At 37.6% G+C, this 13,810-nt stretch overlaps 3 protein-coding genes across 3 annotated transcripts; 2 read left to right on the top strand and 1 right to left on the bottom strand.

The window, feature by feature from the left end:
- The first annotated feature begins 4,465 nt into the window (after nucleotides 1-4,465).
- Nucleotides 4,466-4,930, top strand: LOC131018715 (RING-H2 finger protein ATL40-like). Its single transcript, XM_057947424.1, has one exon. The coding sequence runs from the start codon at nucleotides 4,466-4,468 to the stop codon at nucleotides 4,928-4,930; it is 465 nt and encodes a 154-aa protein (XP_057803407.1).
- Nucleotides 4,931-7,728: 2,798 nt separating this feature from the next.
- On the top strand, nucleotides 7,729-10,851 carry LOC131016484 (BAG family molecular chaperone regulator 4-like). The gene is made up of 4 exons (XM_057945188.1): nucleotides 7,729-8,022; nucleotides 9,046-9,299; nucleotides 9,412-9,558; nucleotides 9,968-10,851. The coding sequence occupies exons 1-4, from the start codon at nucleotides 7,869-7,871 to the stop codon at nucleotides 10,610-10,612; spliced, it is 1,200 nt and encodes a 399-aa protein (XP_057801171.1). The 5' UTR covers nucleotides 7,729-7,868; the 3' UTR covers nucleotides 10,613-10,851.
- A 43-nt stretch (nucleotides 10,852-10,894) lies between these two features.
- Nucleotides 10,895-13,766, bottom strand: LOC131016483 (ammonium transporter 2). The gene is made up of 5 exons (XM_057945187.1): nucleotides 13,130-13,766; nucleotides 12,704-13,049; nucleotides 12,340-12,625; nucleotides 11,647-11,750; nucleotides 10,895-11,501 (listed from the first exon to the last, which is right to left on the bottom strand). The coding sequence occupies exons 1-5, from the start codon at nucleotides 13,417-13,419 to the stop codon at nucleotides 11,070-11,072; spliced, it is 1,458 nt and encodes a 485-aa protein (XP_057801170.1). The 5' UTR covers nucleotides 13,420-13,766; the 3' UTR covers nucleotides 10,895-11,069.
- Nucleotides 13,767-13,810: the final 44 nt, after the last annotated feature.

Raw genomic sequence — 13,810 nt, 5'->3', positions numbered from 1 at the left:
TCTGCCTCTTTGGCTTTGATTATCCAGTTGTTGTCTATTTGAGTAGTGTTGTAATGTTTGTGCTTGCTCTGATGCTTTGACAACCAGAGTCGTCTGCTTTAGCTATTTGCTCTGTAGCGTGTGCTCTTGCTCTGATGCTCTGACAACCAGAGTTGTCTGCTTTAGCTATTTGCTCTGTAGCGTGTGCTCTTGCTCTGGATGTGAAGAATGAATCCATTCTTCCTCTGCTCTGTCAATCTGCTCCTCACTCTCTAGTCGAGGTTCACCATAGGAGAAACGCCTCTTTCTAGAAACGGTCACCTTACTCTTGTCTTTCTTACTTATTCCTGCAGCAATATCATTTTGATGTTCTTTGCATTTTATCATCGTTTCTAGATCCTGAATGTGTTTCTGCATGCGGTGGACTTTCTCTTTCAGGAGCTCTGGATCCTCCAAAGACGTTTCTGTAGTCTGGCGGCCAACTCGATGAGAAGTATCACTAGAAATATCTTTCGCGTCTTCCATGTTATCCATGTCACCCGAAAACAAAGGTCTCGTCTATTTGAAACACCTCGGGTCATCAGTGTTGTTCAGATTATTCTTTTCTCCTGTGGGCTGTAACATAACTCCCGGGCTTCCCATGCGCTGTGGTTGCAGACCTGGTATCTGTGCAAACTTTAGATTAGTCGGGTCATATGGGATTCCTAGCATTTGTTTCAGACAAGTGTAGTTCAGTGGTGATAGCAGCTGCTCTGGCATAGTAACATTAATTAGGCTCTGCCCCGGCTGGAGCGATCCCACCAGTGATAATCCTGAGTTAACCTGCAAAGGAGTAGAATGTGTTGTCCTTAGTGGTGTCGACTCAACAGCATGAGCCCCTTTCTTGATTCCCGTCAGACTAGGTCGGTGTTATCAGCCACTTTCCCAAAGTCCTCGTTAAGATTTTTTGTGATGTCGTCACGCTCACTGTCCTGTAAAACCCGAGTCAATTCGCAAGGAAAATCTTTCTAGAAGAGCAGAGATATATCATTGTAAGCTAAGCTTAGTAGGCTATGATATATGCACTTTAGAAGAAAATAAGGCAACTTATGAGCACATTTGAAAACATAACAAACATTGCGATCCGACTCTTCATTTTCTAGATTTAAACATGCTTATGTAGGTACATGGCGTTGTTGTAATTCCATACCTGGATCATCAAATGATTCTTTGGCACAAGGAAGGTTTTCCAGCCTATATACCATTTTATGAAAATCAAATATTTCCAGATCGGAGATCATTTTCCAGAAGACAAACAGTTATATGCTCATAATTATCACCACACGATCATATGTCCACCAATATTTCAGAAAAACATGCACAAGATGACCATTTTCGCAAGAAGATACGAATTTCGATTCGATTTCTTAGCAGAAAAAGCATTCAGACATTAAAACGATGAATCTACACTTCAAATTCTTTTTTATGCTTGTTTATCATCGCGTTTCACATGCATCGCACAAATTTTCCCTCTTATCTGCCTCTCAATCTAGAATACACCCTCGAAGATGAAAAACTTCGAGAGGTATTCCAGAAAGGCATAACAACATCGGATTTCCTCACGTCTCAGCTCTTTTTTTCCCACAGACGGCGCCAGTTGATGAACTTAGAACGAGCCTATCAGATCTAGGGTGGAGAATTTTCCATTATCTACCTGTGTTCCCATGGTTAAGCAAGAATATCATAAAACTAAAGAGAATTCGGTAGTGGAAAATAGAGAGAGTGTGTTTTATTTCAAGGATGCCCTTATTTATAGAGGTTACAAGAAGGGTAAAATAGTAATTCTATGCTAACACACGCGCTAGCTATGCGCACTAACTAACTAGATATAGGCAAAATATCCGGGAAAAATGGGTGTCAGCCTCCTTTTCGGGATATTCTCTTTAATCATCATCTCCGGCGTTGCCTCTCTACTCTGCCATAGAGCCTTTCCTCTGGTAATTATTCCTCTGGTCTGTCATCGGGCTCCTTCTCTGACTCTGTCTTACTCTGGTCGAATATACTCTGGTCTGGCGCACTCTGATTTGACTCAACCTATTCTTAACCCAATTCAGGCCTGATCTGGAGCTGAGTGCTCTTCAACACAACGACTCTCTTCAAACGTATGTTCAGTTAAGGTAAGCCACGTGACATGATCTTAACGGGATACGTATTTCACCCCTCATCAGTACTACGTACACAAATCCAACCTTATATATATATATAAGGAGATGTTCAAATAAAAACGAATATTTAAAATAAAAATAGAGAACCATTCTCAATCAATGTTAGATCATGAAGATATAAAGTGGATGCATCATTTTGATTGATGAATGCACCACCTAGGTTCGAATCTTGGAGGAATCTTTTTTTTTTTTTTTTTTGCAGTTAAGAATGTGAGTAGAGTTATATAGTTTGTAGTACTCTAAGTGGAAGTGACAAATTTTTCGTGGACGTAGGGAGTATAAATTATCTTTTTATAATTCTTATTTTGTACATGAACTAAATTTTTTGCCTACATATATAAATGCACGAACTTTAAATTATTCTAATTTTCACACCATTGACAATTTTCGGCAAATTAATGTCATCATGGCCAGCTGAAATGGTAAGCATAGATATTTAACTATGTTGTTTAATACATCAATCATTTAAGTTAAATAAACAATTCGCGCGTCCACTGCAACCTTAATTTAAAGGATCGACAACCATGTGAAAAATAATACAATTGAAAGCTCATGTATTTGAAGACATAATTAATAATTCATGTGTGAAACTAGAACTAGCATTTGCACTCGTGCAATGCACAAAAATATTTTTATATTTCTTTATATATATAAAATTGATACCAACTCAATTATCATATTTACGAAAATAATAAAAAAATATATACATAATTTTAGCTAAATATATTTCAGCTTAATATAAAAAATAGAAGAATCCAAAATAATAAAATTGATATTAAGAAAAGACCCAAAAAAAATTAAAAGCAAAAAAAATAAATAAATAAAAACAGAATTGAAAAACAAATTTATTCAAGAAAACATAAGAGATGAGATCTTTAGTAAGCATGTAATCTTTAAATAAGTAGAATGTTACATTTTAAATTTAATATTTACATAAAATATATCAAATTAAATTTCTTGTTGTGATATGTAATTTGATGTATATATCAAATATTTTATAATTGGCAAAATTTCATAATTTTGGAAAAGAAATAAAACAAAAAAATAGAAGATAAAGAAAAAAATATACTCCCTCCGTCCCAACGAAAGCGGTGTGCTTCTTTTCGGCACGAAATTTAAAGAGAATAAGATTGTAGTGTAAAATTGTGTAAAGGTGTGTGAGGTCACATTGCTTGTCGTGTAAAATTATTATCAAAAAGGAAAATGTACCACTTTCGTTGAGACGACTCAAAAATGAATACACACCTCTTTCATTGGTACAGAAGGAGTATAATTTATAAATAAATCTTCAATTTTGTTATAATCACAAAATTGTCACTTAATTTTAAAATTACTTAATTTGAAATTAATTTCGAATTGAGAATTACTTTTTAAATATATTATAGATTTGGTGAAAGGTTATGTATTTACATGTAATTTTACCTTAAAAAAATATGTGATTTGTTTTTTTTATTTTTTATTCTATATTTGTACATATATTTTTATATGCATTAGCTGACTTTAAGAAAGTATTTGGATGAGAGTACGTAGGATAGGATAATTTTTATTCACTTATACTGTTTTAAGTTTGGAAGTATATTAAATATTTTTTGTTTGTGTGTGGGAAAGAGAAAGAAGATTTATTGTGGGATAGAGGGAGTAACTTTACAATGACTTTAGTTGATGAAGTATATTGAAATATTAAACGTCACCTCAAACTTCACTCTTTAGTTGCCTAAAACTTTTCCACTTGTGATTTATTTGGCAAAATACGTTATTCTTTCAATTTCCCTCTTGATATGGATAAAACTGCAACCATCGTTATAAAAAAATGTAACGGAAACCGATAAATTAGAAAAAGGGTAACTAGTCCTATTCAAACAAAAGAACACATATGAAAAAAAGTGAAAAATAAAACAAATTATAGTAATGCATAAATATGCACGTAACAAGCATCAACACAATTCAGATTCTTTATTACTTTAATGAACATTTTATATTGCATTAGTAACATATAGTAATATTGAAAATTAAGATTTAATGTTTATATATACGAGGAAAATAACACTTAAGTCATTTTAAATTCGTTGAATGACCACATATTCTTCGTTTATCATTATTGTATACAATAAATAATTTCACACAAATTAAATTAATAATATATATGAACAATTAACATAAAAAACAAAAGTAGTAGCAAATGCAACATAAGATGCAAAAGTATCCCCAAGTAGTCAAGTGGGATAAATTTACACTCATCTCATCTCTCATAGATTTCTCCCACCAAAAACAACACTTGATGCATGGCTTCCCAAAATTTTGAGCCCATCCATTTCCCCGACTTGAGAGACAAGATCGACACCAAAAAAAACCCCCTCCTCGGCTCACTCTTCCTCTTCTTCGTCTTCTTCATCACCTTCCTCTTCGTCTACTTCATCTACGTCTGCGCCCGCCGCCGCCACGACGCCGCCGCCAGCCCAGACTCCAACGCGCCGCCGCCGGGCCTAGACCCGGCCACCATCAGCTCCCTCCCCGTCTCCTCCTACGGCAAGAAGCCGAGCCACGGAGCCGAGTGCGCCATTTGCCTGAGCTTGTTCCAAGAATGCGACAAGGTGAAGGTTTTGCCCCTCTGCCGCCACGGCTTCCACTCGGACTGTGTCGACGAGTGGCTCAGGACTCGGTCGAGTTGCCCCCTCTGCAGAGGCTGCGTTCACCGAGTTGACTCGCTGGGTCGCGAGTTCGAACCCGGGATGTGGATGGTGCCCTGATCATGTGTTTGCGCCAGCGCAGAATAGCACTATTTTTCGTTAAAGATGCATGATAGCAATAACACTGTGGTTTTCGGTGCATTTTAAAATTTTGGGGTTCTATTTATTTAGTCGCACGTAATTATCAATTATTGGAACTTTTGCATCCGAGTGAATTTTTAAGTGTGTGGTGTAAGTCGAGATCGAACACGTATTACTATAACTTATTTGGATGTTGATAATTAAATAGATCGAATCCTTCAATTCCAAAGTGTATTCATTGATTTCGGTTTTAAAATATTTTTAAGATCATTTGCACTAGCTTTATTTTTATTTTTTATTTTTGAAGGGATTTCAACATGTTTGGTAGTAAGTGGTCCATCGCTCGGTAATCCAATATTAGTAATTAGTATGTTATTTTTTTGGACTATAGAGTATAAATGTGACAAATAAAGTTGATACATAACATCGTATTAATGTTGAGTTGTTGACGACTCAAAAACAAAAACAAAAACAAAAAATTGCCTATCATTGAGCTTAGATGGATTTAATGAAGTCAAATGAAGGCTGGAATCGAGTAGGTTGACTATTGATTTATAACTACTTTGCTCATTGAACTTGAGTTTGAACTAAGTTTCAATAGTTATGAAATAAATTAATTTTTTAACTTGACTAATACATTTACTAAACCAAAATTAATCAAACTTTTAATAAAACAACTTCTGATCGAATAACTTGGCTTGAGTTTCTGCCACGAGTTCCTCATCATATAATTCAGAAAAAATATTACAATATTACCAGCAATCATAATATATGTATTTTGTTTTTATCATGTAGTATTTTTTACATACTTTCTTCTGAAAAACATGCCACACTTTTGATAGTACGAGTTTTAAAAAGTATTAGGTGAATCCGTGTGGATAAAAAATGAATCTGATTTTATTGTAAAATAGTGTTAAAAATAAAAAAATAAATGGTTTCGAGAGACGTTTCAAAATAATAAATTGCACATATTTTTCGGAAACAGATACCGAGGAATAATAGATTACAAATAAACATATAAATTCGCCTATATAGAGTGGGCTGGAGAATGGATTCAAAACAAGCCTAAGCATATAAATTTAGGGTGATTTTAAACACAGCCCCCAATTTTCTCACTATAGCCTCCTATTTAAAATAATAATAAAATTAATTATGATTGTACTATTATACCCTTATAATTTTTAATTTAAATATGTAATAAATTACTATAAGTTATAAAAATTAGTTTAAAAATATATCACATATAACCGAACTCAAAATTCATTTATATAGCCCCAGCTAAAAATTTAAGAACATCAAACATGAACAAGAACATAAATGTTTTTGTTCCAGAGCGCCAATCGAACTGTGTTCATTTCACATTTAGAAATTAATTTCTTCTTCTTCTTTCTTTAGCCCACAAATTCTTTTTTCTCTCTTTCTCTTTGTCTATCACATCTGGATTTCTTTTTCTTTTTCCTTTTAGTCTTGTTTTCTCATCATGTTATGAAGATCAAATTTCGACAATGTTGAAATTCTGAAAATCCCCAATTTTATTCATCCCTATTATTAATAACTATGGGAGTCGAGAAGCATTCGATTTTCCAGCACCAACAACTTCCCAAATGAGGTATCTGCTCTGTGTTTCTCGGTTCTTGCATAGGTTATCGCGCAGTTTTAGCTGTGGAAATAAATCACAAATCTCAGAAATTCCACTTCCCTTGTTTCTAGGGTTCAGCCTTCTCGCAAATCCTCCATTCACGAAAGCTATAATATTCATCCCTAGGGGAACCAGAAAAATACCGCAATTTTGTACGAATGTTTTGTTTACCAGTTCAAAGATGTTGATTTTATAAAATTGTAATCTTAGAAAATGGGGATTATGAGAGACAATAATCGCTCATCTTCTTCAGCAATTCACCTTCTGCCCATTTGAGAACTGCGTATCACAATTGCTTCAACCGATGGTATTCGGAGAAATTCCTGAAAGGGCAGTGGGATACAGAAGGGTGCATTTCTGAGTGGGAGAAATACAGACAATGTTTATCTCAACATTTGGATGACAAGCATTTAAGTAGGTTCTTGGAAGTTGATGTAGTGTTGGATTTGACTAATCGAGTTGAATTCAAGAGCAAAACTAGTGTTTTTCAATGATTTTATTTCCTATTGAGCTCAAGATCCCTGCCACGAAGATTTGTATGATGCTGGCTTTGTTTCATGTTCTTCATAATTTATAAACTCCGATGTTGTTGCATGGAAAGTATTTTTCATTTAAGTCACTTTTCCAATGGTTTTTTAATTTCTCTGTGTATGGTTTTATACCATCTTTAAAGAGGGGAGAGCTTCTTAGCTTCATGAGTCAAAGTGCGTCTTCCGCAAAATTATGTTCTTAAAATTTTGTTGGGGGTTATATTAATGGAGTTATTAGGGTTCAATATTTTTAATATTAGATCAGGATGAGGGCTATATAATTTATCTGTGAATTCACGTTATTAACGATGGAGTTATTAGGATTATTTATCAATATTTTTAATATTAGATCAGAATGGGGGCTATATAATTTATCTGTATTAGCTTATAATTTATTACAAATTTAAAATAAAAGTTATAAGGGTAAAATAGTACAATCATAATTAATTTTATTATTTTTTTAAATAGGGGGCTATAGTGAGAAAATTGGGGGCTGTGTTTAAAATTACCCATAAATTTATTTTCACAGGCCTAATAGCACACTTTTTTTTTTCGTGAGAAATAGGCCCAATTGAATATGCTGTATTCTCCAATGGTCCATTTTCTCTCTCTCTCACCTTTCGTTGTTAATTTGTAGCGTTTTTACGAAGGTAGTTCTATTTATCGCGCAAGCAAGTGCCCCTCCCAAAAACTCGATATCTTTTATCGCGCAAGCAATTTGTCGCCAAATTCTCTGCTGATTTCGCCGATGAAGAGTTTGAATCCAAGCCCGGAAAGCTGCAGGAGGAGTGGAGTAATCGGGCTGGGTTTGATCCCGGGCCACGGGCCCGCTGTTACCAGCATAAAGGTTTCTCATGGGCACAACCAATATGAAGTTTCCGTGCCGTCTAACTCCAGTTTTGGTACTAAATTTTGGATTTTACGCTTTGTGATCGATGGGTTTTGTTTTATTCTTACGCTGTATAGAACAATTTAGTTTCAATTCTTTTGTCCATTCATCAATTTACTTGTTTGTTCGTGTTTATTTGTTAGTATTCTGTTTGTGAATCCGTTTTTAATTACTTTATCGGTGGAGCTGTCTTTTCCGAAGTGTAGTTTGGATCGCTTTGTATTGCCAGTCAGATCAAACTTTAATGTAAAGGGTATTTGGATTTATCATGGAGATTGATTTACTTGATTGAACTGTTGAATTTGTTAAGTTTAGTATTTTTCTCGAGAATTGGCCTTTAGGGTGGTAATGGTTCTAAGCTGCAATATTTCGGGAATCATTTGTTTGATGGAATAAAGGTGATTTTGCTATATGTAGGTTTGGTGAAATAACGTATATGTCACATATATCATATGTTTCGTTTATTTGTACTTAGTAGGATTAGAAGATTTTGTTACTGATAATCACAATTGTTGGTTTACTAATTTTGAGGATAGTCTCATGTTACAAATATATGTTGGATCAAGTGGGATTAGTTTAGAAATTCCAGCCTTACCTATGAAAGTAAAAATGAACCTTGTGATCTTAGTCAAGGTTGTTAAAAACAGAGGCGTACCTGAGGCGTTTTGTCTCTAAAAGGTAAGGCATAAGTCTCAAGGCGGACTTAAATCGAACTTGTCTCGGTATTTGTCATTATTGAATGTGATTATTCATTTAACATTCATTGTTGAGGATCTTACATTTTTTTGTTTAGTTGATTGTGATGTGTTCTAAAAATCGAACTTGATGAAACTTCCCCTGATCTTGGTTTCATCATGTTTACAGGAAGAAATAATGCGATGTTTGCTAGTATCTGCATGTCGTGAAATTAGAAATGGCGTGGGATGTTGAATCATCTGATTTTGTGGAGATGATTCTTCTGTTTTTTCTTAAATTCGATGTACATTCTGTAGGTTGTTTTGGTTGAATATTTTTTCTTTTTTATTGCGGTATTCAGGTTATCTCAAATGTGTTATTTGTCAAAACCTTGGTTTGAAACCCGAGACAAGCAAACTCTTTTTCGAAGGTATAGAAAAACAAGACGGAGAAAGTCTTCAACAAGCTGGTTTGAAGGACAATTCTGAGTTGTTACTTGTGGAATCGGTATGTGAACAGCCAGTCCCCGAAGAAGTTCAAGAAACCTCTGCAACTTCGAAAGGGGAGGATGCTGTTGCCGAAGCCAGGAAAGAGATCAACAATCTTGAGCAGCAGGTTGATTTGATCTACTTCTGTATTTCATATTTCTGCTTTGTTCTTTTTATTCATCACAGGCTATCTCTGGTCTGTCCGCCGTATGAAGTGGCCTTTCACTGTCTGATTCTAGGTTTCTGCATTGCAAGCTGTTATCGACAGTGGAAAGAAGGTTGATGATAAGGAGATTATGTATTTGACTGAGATGCTTATGAGGCAGTTGCTTAAGTTGGATGGAATCGATGCTGAAGGAGAAGGAAAAGTTCAGAGGAAGACCGAGGTCAGTCTCCCCGTTTGGTTTTACTTCTAAAAAATAAGAAAGGTTTATAAATGATCCTAACCTTCAATCACAACCATTTTAAAGGATGAAAATGCACAAATCACCACTTACTTGGTTTGGCTACTCTTATTATTCTGCATATGCATATCTATTTGGTATCACTTTCTGTGGAGAACTGATGGAACCTTATGAGCTCAATGATTGTTTCTTGATCTTCCTCCTTATTTCCTAGTAGTACTAATATACTGATAAAACTGTATACTTTTAAGTTTTATCTTCCCTTTTCTGCAATATTGTTCCTTTTACTCCTTCAGTTCTAAGAAAGAGTACAGCTTTCGCGAAATTTCAACTATTCATCTGTTGGCATTAGGCTTTGTTGTTTTGTTGACTTTAACACGATAATCTTCAGGTACGTCGGGTTCAGAACATTGTAGAGACACTGGATGCCCTGAAATCAAGAAACTCGAATTCCTCTAACCATACTCAAAAAAATGTGTCTGCATCTACTGAGTGGAGGGCCTTTGATGCTTCACCATCTTCAGCTCCACCTGTTGTGCCATCAACTTCCTCTTCCCCCACCCCTTCTTCATCTTCGGCCCCACCCATCGTACCATCATCTTCCCCCACCCCCACTCCATCTTCTGCCCTTCCCGTTATGCAACCATTTTCCCCTTCCCCTATGCCAATTCCTTCAATTTACCCCGTGCCATATCTTACGCCTTCCAACATGCAGGCTCCTACCTTTGCTGGGGCCCCACATTTAACGCCTTCTACTCTGCCATCCTCCAACTTTCCGACCATGCCTTACACCGTCCCTACTCCAATGCAATATTTTACACCTTCCACCATGCCATCTGCTACCCCTTATCCTTTCCAATATTATGACCCTTCCCAATATTATGACCCTTCCCAAATGACATATTTACCCCCTTCTGCCGTCCCACCGCCGGCTGCCACTTCTCCATATCACGCCCCGCCCTATCCGCCTCCTTCTAATCCTTTCTCCATGCCATCTTCTACCAAGGTAACAGAGAACTGGGAACACTTCGGCTAAGTCAGGTTTGGATTGTGAATCATGGATTTTAATTACGTCACGTGCATTCATCACATCATTTGGTGTAACGATATTTGAGCTGCACACTTGAATTAATCCCACAGGGTTATCCTTGTACCAAAATTCTTGTTCTAGCTTTCTCAATGCTATTTACAACAATAAACAAACAGAAAAACAATGTAGGCACAAATATTATGTGTGAGCCTATAATTGTTATCTATGAATATGACTTCTACCCATATTTGTTTCTTTTTTTTGAAATGTGAACAATGTCACCAAGGGTAGCATCCAAAAAGCCACGAGGCTGTAACATGATTAATAACAGAGGATCTCGCATGCAGTAGTGGGATATAGATACGAACAAGAAATGTATCTACATTACACAACTCTACTGTGTACAAAACAAATCATATCTACGAGTGGAAAAAGTAACACCTACAAGAAGAATGAAAATGACTCATAAATCTATAGTGACTCCCCTGGCTCCATTGAAGTGGCCGATTTGGCCCAACTCCTCTGGGTGAGACGGGTTGTGCCAGCCGTGTCTTGCAGAGTCGTATTTCTCACCATCGCCCCACAAGGCATAGGCCTCCTCGCCGTGGACAGCGTCGTCTCCGATCATGAGATGCTCCTCCGGCATCCGCAGCGGAATCACTAGTCTGATCAGTAGAAGAATAACTGTGGTGGCTATGAAGTTCCAGCCAATGATAAACAGTGCTGCAACCAATTGCTTGCCGAACAAAGCTCCGCCGCCGTAGAAAGCGCCCTTGGTGCCCTTCACCGGCAGAATCATGCTGCAGAGTGTGGGGTGCGCTAGCAGCCCCGTTAGGAGGCCGCCAAGGATTCCGGCCACGGCGTGGGTGTAGAACACGGCTAGTGTATCATCCACCTGTTTGAGATGCAATTTATTAGAATTGAAATTTCGAAATAATAATTATTTGATGTAATTTGTAAACCCAACTGCAGTAAACGCAATAACCAGATACCAAACAAAATTAACTAACAACGTTGAAATTTGAGGAATTAAATCGAACCTTTTGTAGCAAAGTAGACTTTTTATGCAGAATCATCATCGAGTACCAGGGTATGCTACCAGAAAGAATTCCATAAACAATAGCCGCCCACGATTGCACCACTCCTGTGCGAATTCCGTACACAATTCATCTTACTTTTCAACGTTACACCAAAATTTTCCTATTATTTAATATAAATTCTACTATCTCGTGTTACATAACATTTTACCACGCTTACATAAAATAAAGTAATAAAGGGTTAATCACTTATTCATATTTTATGCCTATCAATTTTACTATTTTTGAGAAAATGTTCTTAATTCTTAATATTTTAATATTTTTTAAAAATATCTCGCTATAATCAACTCTCCGGATCCTTAGATGAAATCTGTTTTTTTTTTCAATCTCATCCAATAAAATGACGTCGCTTCAATCCATCTAAGAATTTGGCAACATGACTCATCACTCTGTCATCGAATTTTATATAATTAATTTTTTTTTTAATTGTTAACAATTAAAAGTTTTTAATAGAAAATAAAAGTTTGAGACATTTTCTAAACTTTGTTGAAAGTCAAGACATTAAATTTCCCCAAAACTATAGTATAAGTATATTCTGTCATATCTAGCATTAGCATAAATTCCAATGATTCTGAAACATTATTATAAGATGTTTAGATCTGAATTTTGTGAAAGATAAGTCGTGGGAGAAAATACCTGCACCGGGTGTAATGCAGGCGAGGCCGGTGATCATTCCCTGCACAGCTCCGATGACGGAAGGTTTCCCAAAATAGAAAACATCAAGCGATGTCCAAACGAGGAGGCTTGTCGCCGCCGATATATTCGTGTTCAAAATCGCCACCGACGACACCATATTGGCCGCGTACGGCGCCCCGCCGTTGAACCCCGACCACCCCATCCACAGCAACCCAGCTCCGGCGAGCATCAGCAGTATGTTATTGGGCACGTACCTCTCCCGGTCGGCCTTCAACCGAGGCCCCACCTGTAAATAATAAGAGTGTAAAGCTCAGCTCAAACTTACGACAAAGTCTAGAAGAAATTTGTTTAATTAATATCATACCCAATAAGCAGCGGTGAAACCGGAGATGCCGGAGGCGAGGTGGATGACGTAGCCGCCGGAGTAGTCGATGACGCCCCAGTGGAAGAGGAAGCCGCCGCCCCAGAGGCTGTAGGTGCCGACGGTGTAGCAGAAGATGAGCCAGAGCGGAACGAACGCCATCCACGCCTTGATGTTCATCCGCCCCAACACGGAGCCGGCCAGCAAGATCGTCGTGATCGCCGCGAAAGTGAACTGAAAATAGACGAGCGTCGCCATCGGGAAAAAGGGTTGATTCATCTTCGTCTCCACACTGCCGTCTGCGTAGTAGTGCTCGCTCTCACGCACGGCGGCGCGTCCGGTTAGGTACCTGAGTAGATATAAAATAAAATCAAAATTTGAGGTGTGAATTAATTGTGATATACTGTATAATGGTCGGTGGGATAATACTGTTGGTCGAGGGCGGGGCCGCCTCTGCCCCAGAAGGGGAGGAGCTCGCGGCCGAAGGCGAGGCGGAAGGCGACGAGGACCCAGCAGATTAAGACGGCGGCGAAGGCGTAGAGCGCCATGAAGGCGGAGTTGACGGCCCACTTCTTCTTCACGATGCTGGCGTAGAGAATCACCAGCCCCGGCATGGACTGGAGGCCCACCAGCGTCGCCGCCGTCATCTGCCACGCGTTGTCGCCTTTGTTCAGCCAGTCCGGCACCGCCGGGCCGCGGGACAAATACGCGTCGGCCATACCTGCTGCCTGCTGTCGGAGGATTCCTTAATTTGGGTGTCGGATTGATTTGGTATCACTTTCCGAAAATGTTTGTGAAGAATTGCGGTTTTATATGTTGAGATCCGTTTTGGTTTCCATTATTTAATGGCGGGCGGGGCGTGTGCGCGCGTGGACAGGGAAAGAAGGTCGTAATTTTCAATTAAGTATAAAAAATAGAGCAAGTGTGTGTGATGAATAGGAATATAGGATGGTGGGGCTTGAATAATAATGATGTATATGTGGTTTTTAGAAGTTCAACACAACACTCAACACATATGGTGAAAATTCTTGTTTAGCATCTAATAGTTATTTTAATGGTTTTGGATATTGATGATTAATGTCTTAAAATACTCCTTAAGTCCTATATAAC

This window comes from Salvia miltiorrhiza, chromosome 3 (assembly GCF_028751815.1).
Source record: "Salvia miltiorrhiza cultivar Shanhuang (shh) chromosome 3, IMPLAD_Smil_shh, whole genome shotgun sequence".
Lineage (NCBI taxonomy): Eukaryota > Viridiplantae > Streptophyta > Magnoliopsida > Lamiales > Lamiaceae > Salvia > Salvia miltiorrhiza.
Note: the sequence above shows the minus strand (reverse complement) of the source record. Positions and strands in the feature narration are given on the sequence as shown.

Excerpts from the sequence above, each read along its gene's own strand:
- LOC131018715 (XM_057947424.1), top strand. The coding sequence starts at position 4,466 with ATGGCTTCCCAAAATTTTGAGCCCATCCATTTCCCCGACTTGAGAGAC.
- LOC131016484 (XM_057945188.1), top strand. The coding sequence starts at position 7,869 with ATGAAGAGTTTGAATCCAAGCCCGGAAAGCTGCAGGAGGAGTGGAGTA. Across the intron at positions 8,023-9,045 it reads GCCGTCTAACTCCAGTTTTG|GTTATCTCAAATGTGTTATT; the intron begins GTACTAAATTTT and ends TGCGGTATTCAG. Across the intron at positions 9,300-9,411 it reads TCAACAATCTTGAGCAGCAG|GTTTCTGCATTGCAAGCTGT; the intron begins GTTGATTTGATC and ends GTCTGATTCTAG.
- LOC131016483 (XM_057945187.1), bottom strand. The coding sequence starts at position 13,419 with ATGGCCGACGCGTATTTGTCCCGCGGCCCGGCGGTGCCGGACTGGCTG. Across the intron at positions 13,050-13,129 it reads GGCCCCGCCCTCGACCAACA|GTACCTAACCGGACGCGCCG; the intron begins GTATTATCCCAC and ends ATATCTACTCAG. Across the intron at positions 11,751-12,339 it reads CTGCATTACACCCGGTGCAG|GAGTGGTGCAATCGTGGGCG; the intron begins GTATTTTCTCCC and ends GAATTCGCACAG.